General features: G+C 41.9%; 1 protein-coding gene across 3 annotated transcripts in view; it reads right to left on the bottom strand.

The window, feature by feature from the left end:
- TSPAN8 (tetraspanin 8) overlaps window positions 1–23,271 on the bottom strand; it is a 133,139-nt gene that overhangs the window by 19,213 nt on the left and 90,655 nt on the right. For 2 of the 3 annotated variants that reach the window (XM_039500122.1, XM_039500130.1), the window contains exon 2: window positions 8,201–8,319. Coding sequence is in view for 1 of the 3 variants with exons in the window: in XM_039500115.1 (XP_039356049.1) it covers window positions 4,900–4,959 (60 nt within the window). In the remaining 2 variants the exon portion in view is untranslated. Of the gene's footprint in view, window positions 1–4,899; window positions 5,049–8,200; window positions 8,320–23,271 lie in introns of those variants that run through there. The other variant, XM_039500115.1, reaches the window with a different exon arrangement.

The following is a 23,271-nucleotide window of genomic DNA, read 5'->3' as shown; positions in this document are numbered from 1 at the left end:
CTAATGAAAGAGGAGAACCAGATCCAAAGAATGTACTGGCTTGAAAGAATGGAGGGGATGTGGGGAGAGGAGAAAGAAGAATCATTTAAGGACAGACTGCCACGCTTACACAAGTTCAGTGCTACCTTGCTGTATCCCGTTAGTGGTCACTTTAAGTAACGGTGGTAGAAGATGACCTTTAAATTTTTGAGAGAGATGATGATATAGGCATCTCAGTAAGATTGTGACCATTCCTGGGCATTCTGAAGTAAAATTGTTATTTTTATGGTTTTTAGACAATTTTCCTTAATAAAAACCATCACCCACTAAAAGGGCTGGTATAATACTCAATCTCAGATCCCATAATGACTTTAGCAGATTATTTAATGTGGAACATGGCCAATACTCAAACCTGAACACTACATTTTTTTCTGCTTCTAAGTAAAAGTCCTGTACATAGTCTGTTTATAGGCTTTTATATCTGAACAAGAGGAAACAATAAAAAGAGAGGATATTATTTGCTACAGCTATCTCATGTTATCAAATTTTAACTAGAACTTCCATTGAAATCAATGGGGACTTTGGCTTAAAAACTGATGGTATTATATGACCCCATGTTCAGGCATTGGTCTATGTCACTGAGTAAAATATTTGGTTATGTACCAGACATTATGGGCTTTAGTCACGTTCACTTCAGTGGCACTTCTCATGTGAGAAAGTACATTTGGCCTAAACCAGGGGTCGGCAACCTCTGGCACGCGGCTCGCCAGGGTAAGCACTCTGGCGGGCCGGGCCAGTTTGTTTACATGCTGCATTGGCAGGTTCGGCGGACCGCGGCTCCCGCTGGCTGTGGTTCGTCATCCCAGGCCAATGGGGGAAGCAGGAAGCTGCAGCCAGCACATCCCTCACCCGCGCCGCTTCCTGTCTCCCCCATTGGCCTGGGACGGTGAACCGCGGCCAGTGAGAGTCACGGTCCGCCGAACCGGCCAACACGGCATGTAAACAAACTGGCCCCGCCTGCCAGGGTGCTTACCTTGATGAGCCGCATGCCAGAGGTTGCCGACCCCTGGCCTAAACTCATGAACAAAATTTGACCCACAATATTATTAATCACTTTATTATTGCCAGAGAAATATATCAGTAATAATAAAATGAATAATGGCCCAGAACTAGATTTTCCACTTAGTGGGAAACTCCAATTTCAAAATGTTTCCTTTCCAAAATAAAAGAGAACCAAAAATTGTTGCAGTTTCCTGCAAAATTATGAAATTCACCCCCACCACACACAGAAATAGTTTCAGGTCAATCAAAATGTTTTGCTTTGATAAAGTCTACATATTTCATTCCAATTTAGATTTTCTTCTATAAGACCCAATTTTTAAAAAATCTGAAACAAAAAGTAGTTTCAAAATGAAAAAAATGAAGCATTACATTCTGAGTGGGTCAAAACACAATGTCTCAACCTTATCAGAATGCTCCATTCTGGTTTTTTGGGTTTTTTTCCAAATGAAATTTTGTCAAAATCAATACATGTCGACAAAATGTTTCATTTTAATAAATCAGCATTTTTGAATGGAAAAATGTGCCATCAGAAAATTTCCAACCAGTTCTATGGGTAAAAGCAAATAACTGAGGCTATATTGTGGCTTTGCCACAAGCCCTGACCAAGGGCCACCCATGTAGCTGAACTGCCTCAGGAGCAGACCAGGGCCCAGACTGTGTCTCACAGAGTCACAGTCTGGTGCCTGGTTCCCCACCCCCTTCCTTCAAAGGCAAGTGCAGAATTCTGTGCCAGCCCTACACTTGATGCAGATGTACTGACTGTGATGTCTGACTAGAATACTAGGGCTCCACCCACTCCCTACCCACATGGGTAGGTGAGGGAGTTGCAATCACATGGAGATTGCACTCCTCACTGCACTGCTTCATGTATTGTAGGCAGCCTCGGTAAAGAAGCAAGAAGGAGACTTACATACCCTTATTCCTTTGCATGGATGCATAGGCTGGAAATCAGATGGTTTTTAACCCTCAGAGGAGGTTCTGGAACAGCCAATAGGAGTTGCAGAGGCAAACAACCTAACTAGTTTTAAGATGAAGCTTGATAAGTTTATGAATGGGATTGTATGACAGGATTGCCTGTGATAGCAGGGGATTGGACTCGATGACCCAGGAGATCCCTTCCAGTCCTATGTCCTTACAGGAGCCCTGAATAAAGCTCTGCCTTGATTTTGTTGAAATTCAATATACTAAAAGTACTCAAGTGGCAATAGCTGTTCTGAGGCTGATGCTACCTAAGCTTCCTATTATAAGCTTGATTTTTCAACCCCACAGCAGGGGGCAGTGCAAGTCAGGGGCAGCTCCAGACCCCAGCACGCCAAGCGCATGCTTGGGGCGGCATGCCGTGGGGGGCGCTCTGCCGGTCGCCGGTGGACCTTCCGCAGGCATCCCTGCGTAGGGTCCACTGGTCCAGCGACCGGCAAAGCGCCTCCCGCGGCATGCCGCCCTGCTTGGGGCAGCGAAATGTCTAGAGCCGCCCCTGGTGCAAGTTGGTTGGACTGTTGGCACTTTTGGCAATGCCAATAGACCCAGTGCTCCGCCCACTTCTGGACAGTGCCAGGATGAGTGTGCTTGGGGAACACTGGCTAAAAGCTATAGTAATACCCACTATTCTCTCTGCTGAATTCTGAGTGCTTTCACAGAATGTGGACATATGAGAAATGCAAAATGACTTTTTTGTTTCTGTTTTCACCAAAAAGATTAGTAGCAATTGGATGTCTAACATAGTAAACGCCAGTGAAAATGAGGTAGGATCTGAGGTTGAAATAGGGAAAGCACAAGTTAAAAATTACTTTGACAAGTTAGGTGTCTTCAAGTTAGCAGGACATGATGAAATATATTCTAGAATACTCAAGGAGCTGACTGAGGAGAAATCTGAGACATTAGCAATTATCTTGGACAACGGGAGTGATTCCAGAGGACTGGAAAATGGCAAATATAGTGCCAATCTATAAAAATGGGAATAAGGACAACCTGGGGAATTACAGACTAGTCATCTTAACTTCAGTACCCAGAAAGATAATGAGCAAATAATCAAGTAATCAGTTTGCAAACACCTAGAAGATAATAAGATAAGTAACAGTTAACATAGATTTGTCAAGAACAAATCATGTCAAACCAACCTAATAGCTCTCTTTGACAGGGTAACAAGCCTTGCAGATGGAGGGAAGCAGTAGATGTGGTATATCTTGACTTCAGTAAGGCTTTTGATACTATCTAGCATGACCTTTCATAAACAAACAAGGAAAATATAGCCTACATGGAGCTACTATAAGGTGGGTGCATAACTGGCTGGAAAACTATTTCCAGAGTAATCAGTTGTTCAAAGTAAAGCTGGAAGGGCATATGGGGTCCTGAAGGGACAGGTCTTGGGTCCGGTTCTGTTCAACATCTTCATAAATGATTTAGATAATGGCATAGAGAGTACACTTATAAAGTTTGCAGACAATACCAAGCTGGCGGAGGTTGCAAGTGCTTTGGAGGATAGGATTAAAATTCAAAATGATCTGGACAAGCTGCAGAAATGTTCTGAAGTAAATAGGCTGAAATTCAATGAGGACAAATGCAAAGTACTCCACTTAGGGAAGAACAATCAACTGCATACAGTAACTCCTGGCTTAAAGTTGTAGTTATGTTCCTGAAAAATGCTACTTTAAGTGAAACGATGTTAAGTGAATCCAATTTCCCCATAAGAATGAATGTAAATAGATTAACAGATTAGATAAATTGTAAAAAGGTAAATTAACGTAAATAGGTAAACAAATGAATATAAACAGATTAGACACACCTGTCAGGAATGGTCTAGTTATTACATAGTCCTGCCTTGAGTGCAGCAGACCAGACTACATGGCTGTTGAGGTCACATCTATGTTCAGCTTAAACTTTAAACACACTCAAAATCAGCCTGGGCTAGGTCTGAGTTCACAAACCAGCACTGGCTCATTAGAAGTTTATTTATTGTGTCCCCAAGGCATCAAAGGCTCTGGAAAACTCTATCTGGCTAGCCACAAACTTTCAGAAGCTACTGTTTGTGGTTTCTTTTGAGTTTTGTCTTCTGTTCACTGGGAAAGATCCCTTGAGGCAAGTCCCTTGGTGTAGCTACTAATTCCACTTCTGGTTTCAGTGTTCCCTTTGTCAACCTGTCACAGCTCTTGCCTAAGGGTTGACAAGATTCAGCCATGAGAAGACTGGTTTTATTTGAACTCAAACCTTTCAAAAACTTCCAGGTCTGCAAACAAGTAAAGACACAACAAGTATGGAGATCTGTTTCAAACCAAACTCGGAAGGCTTCACGCTGCTCTTCTTTTACATCAGGCCTGGATTCTACTCTCTCACATACTACCCCTAATACGCACTATTGCAACCTGTCAGCGTGCCAGAGCCAAAGTAAGAGACTCTGTGCAAGACAGAGCCAAAATAAGACACATACAAACATTATTCCTGCAAAAGATTTAAAAATGCTTCTATAAAATGATTCTAACCCCCGATGTAAATAATTTACAACAGTAAAACCGAGATAGTTCATATGTAACATAGGCAACTTTTGGACTCTAATGAGTGATGTCCCTCAAAATGAGGGCACTTGCAATATGTCGTCACAAGAACTAGATCTCTAATTTTGAATGTACAAAAAATACAGGCATTTACTTAGCATTGAAAACGAAAGAAAACCAGAGACTAAGCTAATGTTGCTGATAACCTGAAGTTCAATGGATTCTCTCTCCCCTCTGCTCTACCTATTTCCAATCATACTCTAGTTTTTTATTTATATCTAATTTCCTTTATAACTGCTGCTGCTATATTCCCTGAATACGGTGGACTCTGGTTCCCATGCCACTATTAGTAACTTAAACATCAACTTACCCAGAACAAAAAGTTGAAGATGAACATGGAATATTTCATGCAGCTGCTCACCCCTGCCATTTTCAAAAGCTAGTGAAACCAAAATTGCAGAGAAAGCTTTTACAGGAGCTCTTCTCTCTCTTTTTTTTTTAACTCTTCAAAAAGCTCTGAGGCTGTGTTCTGTGCTCTGATACCAAAAGTCTTGGCGGAAAGCAGTTACAATTGTTCAATTACTACATATGCCCTGGGTAAATATTAACCAAGCACTCAAAAGCATCACCAAGTGTTATCTCTGAATATGTGCATAGGCATGTTCTCTTGCTCTGTCCACAGGATTGGAAGCTTTTATGTTTGCATTCTTATTTTCCATACCCCAAAAGTAAACAGATACTACAGGATAAGGCGTAATATCAAAAGTGGAGGAGAGGAAATAAAAATGTAAAACGTTTATAGGGTCAGTTTTAAGAAAATCTAACATTAAATGCTAAACACTTGCACTTCTAATGCTTCTAACAATTACAAGATTTGCTCTGTTTCATCACTTTATTTACACATTGCCAGAATTCATAGCCCTCCCCTCAATCCTGCTCCAAACATCCAGCCTAAGTAATGGGATGGATGCTGGCTCTCTCTGCACAGGAGTGGGAGAGAGGAATCTGCCACCATTATTTCAATCTCAATGCCCTCTCCAGATTGCTCCTGGCTTTCCCTCCATGACAGCATCCCATGGAGCTGGGATCTGTAGTGCAGAGCATACAGCCGCTGGGCAGATTCCCAGATTTTTTTCTGCCCTAGCACAGCGGTCAAATGGTTCCACTCTGAGACTCCTTACGCCCTGAGAGCAGGGGCCAGGATTTTGTCCCAGAGTAAATGACAATGACAATTGTAATGACTTTACTTTTCTTTCTTTGGTTGCCCTCAAAAAGATATTATTAAATGAATATAGATATCAGATTGTTTGGCCTTCTCTATCGCTATGTTTTCTAGAGGAAACTCAACAAAACAATCCCGGGGGATGAAAGTCAGGCAGGCGTTACATTGGGTTCTCCATGGAAAGAAAGCTCTAATTTGCAGATGGGCCCACAGAACTTTTGCTGGTAGAGGCTGGGGATGGGCTACACTGAATCAGTTTGAGCCCCAGTCACATTGACCAACCCCACTCTTTAGTCAGAGGTGTTTACTGTTATCCTCCAGATCTCCATTCTGAGTGCACAGCAAGGTGGTTTGGGGAGTGTTCTATATTTGCAAATGTAACCCCTGCCCCCTTGGAGTGGCACTCTGTCCCCCTCTAGTAGTGGCTCAGCCAGCTAGAGATTGCTACAGTCTTGGCTAAGAGAGATGCATCTTTTGGCTCATGCATTTAGCTCAAGAGGTCCAAGATTTGATGCCCACTGCTGACAGCATGCCCTTGTGTGGGGCAGCATTACATACATATGTAAATGGTTAATAGGCAAGGTGTCTGAAGATGGCACACATGGATATGTAACCTTGTCCTGGGTTTTGTTGGATCAATAAAATTTGTAGGGCACTGAACATGGGTTCTTCTTGTTGTTCTTTATAAAGGGGATGTGCTCTAGGTTACTAGACTAAATATAGCCCATAATTTTTATTAAACTAAATTTAAGAAGACTCACCTGCTCTGAATTCTGATGACTGGTGTTTAATTAACCTAATTGATATTCAAATTTCAGAGGTATGGCATATTTTTTGGAAGTAACAATTTTACTAATCCTGAGGGCTTTCTGACTAATTTATTTCACAACGTCCAAAATGAATCAGAGAATGTTCCTAAAAATAATTGTGCTTATGAAATGCATATTTCTCAGAAACTTGGAGAAACAACAGAGCAGTATGTTTTAGATCTAAAGACCCAGATAAATAAACAAGTAAATAAATTTATATGTCTTCATGGAAAAATTACATAGCTCCAAATGAATCATGAGAATAGTTCAAGTGCCATATAAAATTATATGACAGATTCTTTAAAGGGCAATGAAAGAATTACAGCTGACATCTGCTTTGAAGAGATAAGTTTAAAGTTAAAGCATGGAATTGCATTTAGAGCAGGTTTATTATCAGAGTAGCTATGAAGAAAAGTGTCATATTGTACCAGAGATTACATAGTCATGAACTGTCTTGTATAGTAGATACCCATTAACAATTGATAAGTTTTTAAATAGTTTTATCGGAAATGTTTGGACCAGACATTCAAAAAGAAAAGAAATCACTGGGGGGAAATGTGATAAACTGAGAAGCATTTTGATATAGAAACCAAGGATAAACATGTACATAATGGCCCCTCTCTAGGAGGTTAGTATGCAAACATTTTGCATGTTATAAAGGGAGTCTATAGGTCCCACCCCACCTTCCTATCTTCTTTCCACCACTCTGGAGCACAAAGAAGGCACAAAGCTGGTGTACTGGCTACCTAACTCCAAAGATCCCCAGCTACTGGAATAGCCCCTTTAGGGGCTGTTGAAGTTGGGAAGAACTTAGAGCTAAAGCTGGGCAAATTTTTTTGGACAAATAGTTTATTCATTGGCATAAGGACTTGAATCCAGATCTTCCATTCCCAAAAGAGCGCTCTAACCACCCGACTATGAAGTCTGTCTTTCTTTCTGTCTTTGTTTTTGTTACAAAGTGGAACAGCATCAACAGGAGAACTTGAGAAAGACCTAGACTAGAATGGCCAATATCACAGTGGTTAGAACATGCTTCTGAGAAGGAAGAGAGCCAGGTTCATAATCCCTGCCCTAGAGCAGGAACTTAAGCCTGAATTTCCCATATCCCAGGTGAGTTCCTCAAACACTGGGCTATTAGGTTAAGAGAAATGGTGGCACCACTTCCTCCTCCAGCGATTCTGTGAATCTAGCCCTTTGCTTTTACTTAAAGGTTAAAATTGCCCAGAAGTGAAATGAATCTATTTGTTTCATGTTGAACACAAAGTTTTGTTCGATTCCAAACAATATTTTTGAACTGCCAGCAAACCAACAAAAAAATTAAATAAAAAAACAGTTATTCACCCCGCTCTATGACGATCAAGCCAGAGGCTGTGCCAAGGTGTGTCAGAAATAGAACCAGTTTCCCCCTCTGTTATGTTTTCAGTTGTGCAGGGCACAAGACCAGTATAGTTACAGATCTGGCGCTATTGTGTATACAGTTGCAGTGCGGTTAGAAGACTTAAAAAGTTTAAGATCTAGATTTTAGGCAGGTCTCAGCCTATTTTTTCAGTATCGCAGGTACAATTGGAGGCTGCAGTTGCTGAAGTAATTTATCAGAACCTCTGGGGTTTTAATTCTCTTGTCAGAAAAGAACCACTTACCAGTTATTACAAGCAAGTCCCAGGAGGATTCCAGTTTTCCCTAAGACCAGTGGTATCTCTTTTGTTCACCATTTATCCAGGAGTAAAAACCACCAGGATTTTTTTTTCTTCTGGTCTCTCTGAAAAAACAAACGTGAACTTTCATATAACTTGATTGCTATACCTTGTTTGAGACTGATAAAAGGGGAATTGGGCAAAATTAACGTGGATTATATTATAATGTGGATTATATTCTAATTATAATGTAATCTTCCTGTATTACATGAATTGTCATAACAGTAATGTTTCATATCTATGTGCCAAGGTACCTAAGGTAAATATGTGCAGTGTATGATTAAAAGTATGTGAGTGCCTTCCATTACTGAGAAGTTTTTAGTAACAGTTGTCTGTAGAAGATGGTAACTCTGTTGTATATTCACCTTTCTTCTTTGCAGTTGCAGATTTGGAGTATCCTTGATTATTGTATATTTATTTGCAGTTGCAATTGCATTTAGATCTGTAATGACCTGATTCGCGGGTGCAACCAGAATTGCTGGTAGCAGTTCTAAATGGATGCAACTGTCGGCACAGGTAATTCTGCCTGCAGTTTTGTGCCCATATTTAATTGTGCATGCCAAATTGCTCCCACAATCCTGGAGACGCTTATTCAACATTTAGGCCCTTATATATGTGTACAAAAATAAATGCTTTCCCACAAATCACCTGGAATCCTTTTCCAGTTAAAGGAGTTGAAAATACAAGTTGCAAATAAGGAAAAACCTAATAGGTTAGCTTATGAAGTAATCAGTCACTCATTTGGGTGCAGTAAATGGGTGAGGCTAGCATGCTAATGTAGGGCAAAAGCTAAATACAAGTAAAGGTGAAATTCTGATATTATTCTGACTCTTGCAGCTGAGTCTCTCGACTGAACGATAAACCTGAGATTGTGATGACCAGACCTGATTAAAGATCCCAGGGAACTGTTTTGCAACAGAAGGTGTGAGTCACCCCTTCTCATCTATTTCTGCTTTGGTTAATTAAATTGTATTTACCCTGTTCTGGGGTTTCAGTTGGATACAATCTTCTTCATTTCCTGTCCCTAGTATTGTGTAATGTTACTGTACACAACTAAAGAGTTGCCAAGGGTATGCTGCACATCAGTATGGGCAGGGGCGGCTCCAGGCCCCAGCACGCCAAGTGCGTGCTTGGGGCGGCATGCCGTGGGGGGCGCTGTGCCGGTCGCCGGAAGCACAGCAGGCGGATCCGGTGGACCTCCTGCAGGCGTGGCTGCGGAGGGTTCACTGGTCCCACGGCTTCGGTGGAGCATCCACAGGCATGCCTACGGGAGGTCCACCGGAGCGGTGGGACCGGCGACCGGCAGAGCGCCCCCCACGGCATGCCGCCGTGCTTGGGGCGGCAAAATGGCTAGAGCCGCCCCTGAGTATGGGTGAAATGATTCCTGTATATAGTCAGTGCTGAATGCACTTTGAGGTCCATCAAGAAAGATAAAAGATAGATTAAAATGGGTTTCAAATTCATATCTGAATTGCAAACTCCCCAAAGTGTGTGGGAATTTGGATCCACAATTTTGGTTATAAAGATGGAGTAATTTGCAACATTTAGATCTGTGTTCAGATTTCAATCACCTACAATATTTCATGGATGTTGGATCTGGGATTTTGGATTGGGTCCATCTAAAACAAATGTGAGATATTATTAGATTATTATTAGTAGTAATAATAATACTTAAACTGGAAATCAGTCACTGCCATTTTAGCCAAGAACCAGTTAAGGTGCTGTTTCAAATGCAGGCTCACTGGACTACAGTTTTAAGTCAATGGCAAGGTGAAAAGGATGAAATACAGTATGAACTTTTTGCCCAATATGATTAAAGCTACATAATAGAATAGGCTTGGTATTGCAGAGATATTCCCGTCTATTTGATTACTGAATGTACATGTTCAAAATCTGAGAACTGTATTGGGATTTCCTGTCTGTTGTGACTCATTCATTCCTTTGAAAGCACAGCTATGCAAAAGATGCATGCTAGACAATGTGCATCGCTAGACTATGTGGCCTCAGATATGTGGTGGGGAGGAACAAGGTGGTTGTTTCTGTTCACCACAATGTAGCATGGTTGGGGGAGGGGAGAAGCCACTAGAAAAATGGCCAGAAGAATAGTTCTCTGTAATTTGAGACACCACCACAGTCCCTTTTTAGTCTTTATTCACTGGAAAAATACATTGTGTTAGAACACATATGGTGTTGCCAAATCTCACAAGTTTATCCTCAACTACTAGAATTGAGTGATTATGTGAGAATCTCAGCTTTCATTTTAAAATAAACTATGTTTCTACCCCTCGAGATTGCAGCAGGAAGCTAGAAAACATGACATGAATGCTCCTTAAAGGCTCAAAAACCAGGAGATAAATAAAAAGAACAAAAATGTATTGGCATTTTAAAAAAACTTGTCATTTTTTCTGATCTGACTCATGAGTCTTGAGGGCTTAGTGTTGGCAATACTGCTAATATGGTGTTAAACTCTTTGTGTAGATAAGGACTGCCATGTGTAATACAGTGTTAGCTGGTTGTAAACTGTAGAATCCACCCTAAGACTGACTAGCTGATTTAATGTTAATACAAAAGCCCTGTCTATACTGAAGGTCAGATTATCCTTTATATGATTCTGGCAATGTAAAGGGTCTTCATGAGTGTAAATCTCATTATGTCCCACTTTAGGTCCCTTTACACTGCAAAAATGGTTTAAAAGGGGCTATAACGTAAATGAGAATCTGGGCCTGAGTGTTTCATACTATGTTAGTTAATTAACACTGCGTAGTTATCTGGTGTAGAGAAGCCCATAAGGAGATGTTCCAACTCAGTCTATGGCTCTGAGGCTCCACAAATAAGGAGCAGCAGAACTCTTCCCTCAACATTCCTACTCTCTGCACATGCATAATGAATTATTTTGGTTATCAGTGTCTGGCTTGGACAAGAGTTAATGAAAGGAAGATGGAGTCATACTGAGGAGACTTGAAAAGAGTACAGTTAAAGGAGAAAGTGGATATTACTCATATCTTAGTATGCTACTCTACTTTGATAGGCACTCTTTCTTTTATTTGATCTTCCTAATGGTTGGAAACTAAAGAGAAGGGACTTGATAAGAAAGAAAAAGAGACAACCTGGCAGCTCTCCCACTTGGTCTCACTCCAAACTTTGATTAACAGTATGTGGAGTCATGTATCTAATTCTTTAATTTCTTATACACCAATGCTAGGATTCTGGGTTTATAAGAACATAAGAATTGCCATAATGGGTCAGAACAATAGTCCATCTAGACAAGTATCCTGTCTCAGGCAGTGGCCAGAACCATAGCTTCAGGGGGATTGAACAGAATCAGGGGCGGCTCTAGGAATTTGGCCGCCCCAAGCAGTCATGCCTGTGGGAGGTGCACTGGAGCGCGGGAACAGCAGACCTCCCGCAGGCATGACGGCGGACGGATCGCTGGTCCCGCGGCTCCAGTGGACCTCCCGCAGCTGCGGAGGGTTCGCTGGTCCATGGCTCCGGTGGAGCATCCTCAGTCATGCCTGCGGGAGGTCCACCCGAGCCGCGGGACCAGCGATCCGTCCGCAGTCATGCCTGTGGGAGGTCGACTGGAGCCGCGGGACGAGCGGACCCTCTGCAGTCATGCCTGTGGGAGGTCCGCTGGTCTCGCGGCTCCGGTGGACCTCCCGCAGGCATGACTGCGGAAGGTCTGCCGGAGCCGGCTGCCGCCCTGCCGGCAAAATGCCGCCCCAAGCGCGCGCTTGGCGCGCTGGGGTCTGGAGCCGGTCATGAACAGAATAAGGCAATTTTGGACTGATCCATCCCTGTCTTCTCCTCCCAGCTTCTGACAGTCAGAGGTTTATGATCATCCCAAGCATGGGGTTGCATCCCTGACCATCTTGGCTAATAGACATTGATGGACCTATTCTCTGTGAACTTAGCTAGGTCTTTTTTGAACCCAGTTATACTTTTTGGCCATCACAACACCCCATGGCCTTGAGTTACATGGGTTAGTTGTGCATTGTGTGCAAGAGTGTTTCCTCTGGTTTGTATTAAACCTGCTGCCTATTAATTCATCAGGTAAAGAACACTTCTTTATTTCCTTTCCACACCATTCATAATTTGATAAACCTTTATCATATCTCCCCTTAGTCATCTCTTTTCTAAGATGAACAGCTGTAATCTTTTTAGTCTCTCCTCATATAGAAGCTGTTCCATAACCTTGATCATCTTTGTTGCTCTTCTCTGAACCTTTTCCAATTCTACTGTATTCTTTTGGAGATGAGGTGACCAGAACTGGACACGGTATTCAAGGTGTGAGCACACTGTGGATTTAGATAGTAGCATTATGATATTTTCTATCTCTTTCAAGAGAAATTGGAATTGCTCATTTATGAACATAAATTTGACCTAGTTGGTGTTACTCAAACTGGTGGGAAGATTTGCATGATTGGAATGTTAAAGTAATGGTTATAATCTATAATCTATTTAGGAAGAACCAAATAGGCAAAACAGGAGTGGCACTACATAGTTTAAAGTCACTGACAACTTAGAAGAAAATGATCTTTAATGCTTTTGGAACAATGTAATAACAGATAAAGCCCAAAATGGGGTACTAGTTGTTTTCTGCTACAGACCACCAAATCTCACTGTGAAACAGGATACCAGCACCGTAAGCACTTATCTATAATGTGTAGGGGGAAAAGCTGCATTATTATCAGGGACTTCAATCTGAGTGACATATGCTGGAGGCCTCAAAAGTCTCAGAATTTCTAAATAGTATAGATGAGAATGCATTGCATCCAACATGGGAGAATTCTATATCAGACCTTACCTTGACAAAAAAAGAGGAACTGATCACACCACTAAAAATTAGTAGTTGCTTTGCTGCAAGTGATCATGAATTGATCACGTGTTGTGTACAAACAGAATAAAATCCAAGCCTGTAATATTATACTTGGAAGTTTAAAAGCACCAGTTTCACAAACTTGGAAACAGCTATGAGCCAAGTCAATTGGGAGAAAGAATTTAAACAGAAAAAATGTGAATGGAAATTGGAAACTATTTAAGAATATTTTCTCAGATTCCCCAAAACCACCATCACACAATCAAGAAAGAAGGCTATACTGGTTAAAAACCAACCTCATTTAGAAGGGAAGTAAAATCATCTATAAAAATAAAAAAATATATAACCAATAGAAAAAGGGGTAGTTATATAAATGAATGACTATCAGCTAAGAGCTAGCAATTGTAGACAATGTTAAAGGACACAAATGAAGACAAGGAGCTATCTATAGCTAGCAGAGTTAATAAGAATAAGAAGAGGTGTTTTTAAGTATATTATGAACAGGAATCCTAACAATAGTATCAGCCCATTACTAGACAGAAATGGGAATGGGCGAATTTTCAATAAGGCAGAAATGTTCAATAAATATTTCTAGTCTGGATTTGGGAAAAAGCCTGGTGAATTCATATCAGATGATGTTGATGAAATACTTTCCATTCAAACAGTAACTCAGGAGGATGTTGAATGCAGCTGCTGAAGTTGGACATTTTTGAATCAGCAGGTCCAGATAACTTGCATCCAAGAATTTTTAAAGAATTAATGGAGGAGCTCCCTGGATGGTCAATGTTGATTTTCAATAGCTTTTGGATCACTGGAAAAATTCCAGAAGACTGGAAGAAAGTTAATGTTGCGCAATACTTAGAAAGAGTAAAAGGGATGACCTGGGTAATTATAAGCTTGTCAGCCTGAAACGAGCCCCAGGCAAAATAATGGAATGGCTGATATGAGACTTTTGTAATAAAAAATTAAATGAGGGTACTATAATGCCAATCAGTGTGGGTTTATGGAAAATAGAACCTGGTCTACTGATCTGGTCTGGCTCCCATCCGCAGCTGTCTGAGGTGCCTGCCTTCCATGCCTTCCTCAATCACACCTCATTCATTCAACAGGGCAATTGATTACAAAGTGCAGGGAAGATCTTATTCAGGCCGGCATAAGGCATTTGACTTGGTACTACACAACATTCTAAGAAACTAGAACAATAGAAAATTAACATGGCACACATTAAATAGATTAAAAACTGGCTAACCTCATTGAGCAGGTGTGTTTCTAATGGGATCCCACAGGTATTAGTTCTTAGCCCTATGCTACTTCACTTTTTTTTAATCAAATGACCTGGAAGAAAACATTAAATCGTTACTGATCAAGTTTGCAGATGACACAAAGATTTGGGTGCGGTAAATAATGAAGACAAGTCACTGATACAGAGCAATCTGGATCAGTTCATACGCTGGGCACAATCAAACACTGTATTTCAATGTGGCTGAAGGTAAAGTCCAGGAACACAGAATATAGGCCGAACTTACAGGGTGGGGACTCTATCCTGGGAAGTAATGACTCTGAAAAAGACTTGAGGGTCATGGTGAATAATCATGTGAGTTCCTAATGCAACACTGTAGCCAAAAGAGCTAACGCCATCCTGAGACATATAAACAGGATAATGTAGAATTGGACTAGAGAAGTAATATTACTTCTGTATTTGGCACTGAGGTAACCACTTCTGGAATACTGTGTCCAATTCAATTCTGGCCTCCACAAATAAAGAAGGATGTTGGAAAACTGGAGAGGGTTCAGAGAAAAGCCATGAGAATTAGTAAAGGATTGGAAAACATTTCTTATACCAAAAGATTCAGTGAGCTCCATCTATTCATCATAACAACGAGAATGTTAAGGGGTGATTTGAACACAGACTGTAAGTAGCCATTACACAAACATAAAGAAACTGAAAGACCAGAGAAATAACTTAACCTTGCGCAAACTGTGGGATAAAATTGGGAGGGGAGAAACCAAGTCAGCTTGTCTGTAAGCACAGAAGTCTTGCCCATCAAAGACCTTGGAATGGCCGTGTTTTGTTCTTTGTACCCACCCCGGGTGTTGAGAGGAAGAGATACTGCACCTTCTCCTCCTCCCCCTCTCCCCAACCTCCTGGAACATTTGGGGGAAGGGGATTGGGAATACAGTGATGTTTGCAGGCTGTTCTTCAGGGGCTGCTGTGGGAGTCTAGTCTCAAGCTATTTTTTTGAAGCTCAACCAGATGCCTCAACCTGTCGGATTGGTCCCTCACAATCTGCAGCAGCTTATCCTGCGTGGCATGCTCATGCTCGTGGGCTGCTCTCCTGCTCTCCATGTCCATGTCCAGTTTTTCAGACAATGAAATCCTCCAGGCTCTGAGCTCCGTATCTGCTGTCCAAGAAGCATTTGTTATCTCACTGAACAGGTCATCATGCATACTCTCTTTCCGTCTTCTAATCTGCTAGAGCCTCTCCGCAGGTGTTGAGGCTGCGCTGAAGGCCAAGCTTTCCATTGCAATGCATGCAAAGCTCAAGGCAACCATTGTCAGTGCATACCCTGGGTCTAGTACAAAAGTTGTTATTTAAAAATCACTCTCCTTTTTCCATTCAGGTGCAAACCAGAACATAATCAGTATCCCTAGCTATTCAATGAACCAGTTTGCTGTTCTAGCCATGGTGAGTATGGCCCAAGGGCATGGGTGATGGGCCTTGTAGCAACTTGTGGGCAAAATGGACGGTGCTTGGAGACTGTGGACCAGCAGTAAGCCTCCCCAAGTCCAGTCTTTGTCCGAGGTTGCTCCAGGGGAGGGGGGTTTTGTGTCCATGAGATAACACAGGAAAGCCACCCACCCCCTTCCCTTAATGCTGCTGGTAGACATCACCCTGGGCTTGCAGATTCTGAGGTCAATGCTGATCCCTGCCATCCAAACCACTGGCATGTTAGGGAAACCATGACTGAGGGACCCATAAATCACCATGGGTGGAGGATCACATGCTCTATTGTCTACAGTACGAGCACTTGGAATGAAAACTTCCACTATCTCCTCTAGGTGACCCTAAGTGATATCAGTCTCCTGAGGGTAACAGAGACGGCAAGGGAGCAGATGCTGCAAGAGTCTGCATACAGACCTGGTCCTTATGCTGCAATGCTGTGTGCTGCAATAATGCCAACAGAGTTAATACTGGAGTGGCATAGGAAAGTGTCCTACCGTGATGGAAGAAATTAGGCAGCCTTCCACAGAAACCTTCTGCAAAGAATTGCAGAGTACCTCTGTGAAAGTTTCCTGGAGATCTTCATGGAGGATTCCCAGGCCATACCTGTGCACATGAACAGTCTTTTCTGGGGAAGAGGGAGGCACCCTCTGGGTATCTGGAGCTGCCACTGGGAAGCAGATACCTACCACACCTCACTTTTTCTTCATAATAAACAAAGTATAAGAGCATGTAACCTCTACAGTTTGATTGGAATTGCTTACTCACCAGAGGTTCCTTCCCTGGCATCACACCTGGTGCAGTCCTCCTTCCCCAGGCCCTGCATGATTTTTTAATATATGTCTATGTTTCTTGGTCTGGATCGAAGCTGTGTCTGCACAGACTCTTCTCCTCACAGACCAACCCATGACCTCCTGTGTACTCCAGGCTGGAGTCTGTTTGGGTCGTTGAGTCACCATGATCAGTTGGGCTGGCAAGCTCTCCATGCTGATCAAACAGGAAATGGGAATTCAAAAGTTCCCGGGGCTTTAAGAGGGGAGGGGCTGCTTCCTGTGTACCTGGCGGCTGTGCAGTGGAGTTAAAGTTGAAAACAATCACCAGAGTGGTCACATCTCTTGAAGGCCAGTTCAGTTGACTTACACAATGCTGTGTCTATGCTGTCTGTCTGTCGATGCATCAACATCGAATTAAGCCCTATGTCTCTCATAGAGGTGGAGTAATTAAGTCAATGTAACAGATGAGTTAGGTCAGCAGAAGGGACCTGGTAGTGTAGACTCATACGTTATTAGGCTGATGTAAGGTGGCTTTCATCAAACTAAGTTTGTAGTGTAGAGCAGGCCTAAATTGCACATGTGTAATTCACATCAGTATTGAGAGCTTGTTTCCTATTGAAGTCATAGAAGAAAGACTCTATAAAGAGTCTGAGCCTGTGAGATGCTGAGTAGCTCATGCTTGCTGCTAAGCCCCCTCAGCCTCCACTGACTTAAATGGGAGTAGAGGGTGATCAACAACTTTCAGAAGGATCTCAGCACCAGGCAGGATTGGCCCCAGTATTTTGACTTCCACTATAAAAATAACATCACTGTTTCAGCTTACCACAAATATTTTGGGATCATTCCCACCTGCACAGACAAACCTATGGGTAGACAGGGGACTAGGTAGCACAGTGATAGGTGCCTTAGACTGACAGATAAGGGGAAGAAAAACCCTGGTGGTTCTCTTCATTTCACCTGCAAGAGTTTCCAGTAGATTGTTCTGTTGAAATGGTAGAAGGAGATTACCTCTCTCGAAGAAACAGGAGGTTCAGAATCCACAGATCAGCCTGGAGACCAAGTCATCCATTCACAGACCCAGGGCTTCTTCCACTGCTCTGGGGCACCCTGGTCCAATCTGGACTGGGCAGTGCAATTCAATTCGCAATCAACTAATAGGTACTCCCTGATGCCACCATACATGAAACCTTCACTAAAGTGTGCAGTTCACTGCTCTGCTGAAAAGTTAACATAACTTTAGGCTATATTCACTTTTTAAAGCCTTCCCTAAAGAACTGATATGAGACAATGTGTGTAGTGCACCTGTCCCTCCAGCTGTCTACACTTTTCTCCCTGCCCCCAGCTCCTGCAAATATCCAGAGTTCCAGAGGGGTTCCTGTTGGCCCAAACAGGGAGCAGGAAGGGTCCCATGAGGTAGTACTCTGCCCTTTACTGTGGGCAGTGGAGATAAGCCAGGCCAAAATAAGGATATGTTAATATTTTTGTCACCAGAACTGCTATTAGAAATCTGTCCCCATGCTAAAGCATTTGTCCACACCAAAGCCAACATTTCAGGAATCATCTAAACTGCTTCTGGTGTGCGCAGTGAATACATATGGGGAGAAGGAACTGTAAAGCATGTAGATGATCAATTTATAGCTTAAATCTAAACAGAAATAATTCTTTTTGACAGAGAATATTTCAAAAAGAAGGCAATAATGCTGAAAGGAACAACAGCGTGAAATCATCATGGGAACAAATGAAACCTGAATGTTTCCATTTCATGCCTCCTTTGAGCATAATTGCTTTGATTTTCAACAGTTAGGATAACAAAGGATGCTTTTCCCATTGAGACTGTAGGCTCCACATCAGCATGCAGTTGACCTTTGTGCCTCTCTATGCTAAATCATTTGTTACTGTCCCATCAAAGTGAATGATTTTTTTGGCACTACCTCCTCATGACAAAGAAACAAACAATAAAGAACAGTGTTTGTCCTGAAACTGTGTCCTATAGTGTGGAACATCCACCCAAGCACACTATTCCAGCTTCCCAAAACTGTGCCAAGATCATCTATATCTGTGGTCAGGGTTTCCATATATATACTATATCCAGAGATGAGCCTGAACAAAAGCTATGGATCCAAACACCCTCCATCTATATTGAAAATCAGATACAAAGATGTGACCTTTATGGCTGGTCCCTGGCTCTAAAATGAGGCAAACTAAAATCCCGGATCTGACCACCACCCACACTTTTGGGGAAGTTCAGATCTCTAATAAGCTTTGAACGTTGTTGTTTAGATCCATCCCTGCTATCATCAATGTACAGGACCCAAATAAAATTTATGATCCATATTGTATTATTATTTAATATTTATGTTATGATGACACACAGATGTCCCAGTCAAGATGCGGGGGGCATTGTACCTGATACTTCATGTGTATAGCAAGAGTAGTAAGAGAAAATCTGTGCTCCAGAGCATTTACTGATAGGAATAAACTGATGTGTTATATACATTATTCACTAAGAAAATTAGAGTCCCTTGACTTTCCCAAGTTGTAGGTCCAATGCTTGCTTTCCTACCTTTTGTATTCCATGCTAAATATTTGCCCATCTTGTTAAGTCTGGGAATGCCAATCATAGACAATAAAGGGCCAAATTCTCATTGGGTGTAAATTTGCACAGCTTCATTGACTTCAGTGTAGCTATGATGTTTTACACTACAGGTGCATCTGGCCCAAAGACTAAATATTGCAGTATAAAAACACCATGATCCGTTAGCCAATCCTAAAACGACTCACGGGGAAAAACATCGGATATGGATATATGTAGGATGTTTACTCTAAAACCTCCCTAGAGAATCTATGTGAACTATTTCCTCAAAAAGCATGTCAACAAAGGCAACAGAGGAGGATTATCAAGGTCACAAGCCTTCACTCAAACCCCAATCTTGTACATTTGTACAAGAAACAAAAGCTGTGTTACTGATAATTGGCCCATTTTTCATAAGTAACAGTTCACATCCATTTGCAAAATGTCAAATACACGTCAGAGATAAGTGCCTTTTGGGAAATAAAAATGTATCTAAATAGCATCCTCCATCGCAACAAGACCCATGCCTTGGAAAAGTGCCATTTAATACAGGCATCTGTGTGCCCATGCACATTTCCCAGACATGCCTCCAACTGAAAACTCAACAGCTACATGAAGACAACCTTCCACTAATTGCTGTTGCAACAATATTATTTGGATTACTGGTGCACAAATCTGGTTGAGCTCTTTCACCATCAAACTAGCCATTCATGTGCAAATATGAAGTGATGCGCCTCCCAAATTATGACAACATAGCACATAGGTTAACAATGTGCTTATGAGTCTTCTGATGTTGTGGAGATGTGAGATCATTGGACCAGTTACTTGACCACGCTAAATATCTTTTGTGCCATTCTAGCTCAATTGAGAAAACTTAAAGTTTGTTTAAGTGGTCAGCTGAAGATCTCCTTTGCACAGAGAAATCCTCCAATTATGTAGAGTTGGCATAGCCACCTCTACATCACCTTCATCATAGTTTCTGGCACAGGAAGTGTGTCATAGCATGGCCAATGGAAATGGAAAGGGACCGTGGCTGGAATGCTTCTGGGCTCCAGCAATCCCCAACTGGAACTGTGCAACGAGGCACAAATTAGAGCAGCTTTGACATTGCTCTATACTGAATGTCGAGTCCCAAGGTCACTGGGGACATACAACCAACTTTGTCCCCTCAGGACCTGCACTGAGCAAAGTTTGTCTGGAATTGAGACTCTCACCCATTATATCTTAAAGACACATGTTTATGGAAGTTAACAAAAAAGTCACATATGTCTAACATGGGGGAGGGATAGCTCAGTGGTTTGAGCATTGACCTGCTAAACCCAGGGTTGTGAGTTCAATCCTTGAGGGGGCCACTGAGGGATCTGGGGCAAAAATTGGTCCTACTAGTGAAAGCAGGGGGCTGGACTCAATGACCTTTCAAGGTCCCTTCCAGTTCTAGGAGATTGGTATATCTCCAATTATTTTTATTTTTATTATTTAACAACAAAATTCCTGAATAACATATTCATATTTCCATGCCATCAATGTGTATCTGCCTCCCACGCATGCCATCATGGCCTCAGGGCACTCTTCAAGCAGCCCTTGCCTTTGTTTCACCAGTCAAGGGGCTTCTTCAATCATTCATAAATTCTTTTGTCCAGTCACAGCTCTTCTCAGGTTCCGGTTTATTAAATTAACAAAATGTTCAAAATCAAGGTCTCAAGTTCATTCATTTGCCTCCTCATTGGGTCACTCCCAGGCCTTTCAGGATTCTATCCTGAAGCTCCCAGAAGCCTCTGTACTCCCACTCTGTTCTCTACTCAGCGTATGCTAATCCAGCAGCATATCCCAGAGTCCCCTAGGCTGGCATACTATCCCCAACAACAGAACATGTAAAACATATTTTATACTGCCCCACACAAGTCTCCACATACCCATCACCTTCTGTTATGTACTCTTATACATCAGCCTAAACAGAAATATACAGTATCCTGTGCTGAAAATGCTCAAATCAGACTTAGTAATAGAACAATTAATTAAAACAGGTATGTGCTAAGGCCTGGCCTCATGCACATCTCTCTTAGTGTGTGGGCAATGCATTCGGAAGGTTCAAAAACGGAAGTCCTAGTTTGAAACTATGTTCAGTCTTCCCCACACCTTGCTCTGTTAACAAATAATTTGCTCAGATAACAATTCATTGCTATGTATGATTCTTGTTCTGATGGAGAGCTGTATCTACAAACACACCTTGAGAGCTGATAAGCATGTGCGGGTATGGTGACTGTGTCCCCTTCAGTAGTTGGTACGTTATTGATAAGGAAAAATCTGGTTATATTTGATGAAGGAACAAGGAGGAAAAAAAGAACACCCTGGCAGATACAATATTCCTCCATAAACATTTCTATAGCATGTAAGTCAGCCAAAGGTACAACTTACATAACATTATGTTATATATGATACAGCCTTATTTACGTATAGGCAAAAATCTTCCCTCTAAACTGTTTTTCAGCAGAAAATTGGGTTTTTAATTAAACAAAAAAAGTTGTAGAGTTTGTTTTCCATGGAAAATTTTGATTTTTCTTTTAAAAAACGAATGCACAAAAATGTAAACCTTTTCAGTTTGAAGCTAAAAGCAAAATATTTCAATTTGGAATTGCCATCATAGTGTCTCATAGCATGGTTTTCTCACCTCCCCATTCTCTTCTATGGGCTGGGCTTCCCAGCCAGACTTCATCGTCAATGGTGCACTACAGCCATAGGTATCCCATGATGCAATGATGTCAGCCACTAAGAGAGGAGACCCTGATGCATCATGGGAGATTTATTCTGACCAAGCATCCTGACTTTTAGAGGAAAATGGGAGCAAGAGTCACCCAAATTTCCTTAACTATGATTCCATGAGAGATTGTGGCAGCATTTCTGAGTGGAAATATTTCAGGTTGTGGCCAAACTATTGTGGGTTTTGATTTTTTATTGAAAAGAGAAGAGTTTTTGCTGAAAAACTCTTCTTTTATTTTTGTCAACATTTTCTAAGGAAAAAACAGCTATTTTCCAAACAGCACTAATATTAATTTATGTATTTATATTATAGTAGCACTTAGGGTATATCCACACTACCCGCCGGATTGGCGGGTAGTGATCGATCTATCGGGGATCGATTTATTGCATCTCATCTAGATGTGATAAATTGATCCCCGAACGCTCTGCCGTCTACTCCGGAACTCCACCAGGGCGAGAGGCAGAAGCAGAGTTGATGCGGGAGCCGCGGCCGTCGATCCCGTGCCGTGAGGATGAGAGGTAAGTCTATCTAAGATATGTCGACTTCAGCTACACTATTCTCATAGCTAAAGTTGCGTATCTTAGATCCCCCCCAGTGTAGACCAGGCCTTAGAGGCCACAGCTGAGATCAGAGACCCATTGTGCTTGGGGCTATACAAACACAGTAAGAGACAATTCTTGCCCCCCAAAAGCCTACAGTGTAAACAGACTAGGCAGATAAAGTGTGAGGGGGGAAAACAAGGCATAAAGAGGCACAAACAGCCTTGCAGCACCTGTGGCTGTCTAATGTTCAGAATCATGGGTGAAATCCTGGCCCTAAAGAGGTCAGAATTAATACCCCTGCCTCCTCCCACCAGAACAAGGCAGAAGCAGGGAAGGAATAGTGGTCCAGAGGAGTTTCTTGGAGGCCCACTGCTGCCTTCGGCTGCTTCTGGGGTGGTACATCTTATATATTACCCCTGGCTCAGGGCTGTGCCTAAAGAGACAATCTAGCCCATGGAAATAGCAGCTAACAATTGGTGTGGAGAAATTTTGTGCTCTTGAGCAAGGAAACAAACCTCACTGGTTCAGAATGTCTGAAAAGTATTAGTGGGGAAAATCCTTTTCCATTCAAAATAAACAACCTCTTTAGTAAGACATCCTCTGTATTTTGAGATACTAGACAAAGATTATTCAGCTTTTATTGTCTCCACTTTTATTGCAAAAATAGTTCTGCCAAAATAAAAATGTTGATTAGATATGCACAACAACACATAAAAATAATCCTTAGCCACGCTAGAAAAAATGTCCGTTTTGTGCTTAACTAAATTTTTGTGGTGAGAGTAAAATCTCAAGGAATTTTATGGAGAACTTTTGCACTGCAAAATCAGACACAA

This window comes from Mauremys reevesii, linkage group 1 (assembly GCF_016161935.1).
Source record: "Mauremys reevesii isolate NIE-2019 linkage group 1, ASM1616193v1, whole genome shotgun sequence".
In the NCBI taxonomy this organism is placed as follows: domain Eukaryota; kingdom Metazoa; phylum Chordata; order Testudines; family Geoemydidae; genus Mauremys; species Mauremys reevesii.
The sequence above is the reverse complement of the archived record's forward strand: the minus strand, read 5'-3'. Positions and strand labels throughout refer to the sequence as shown.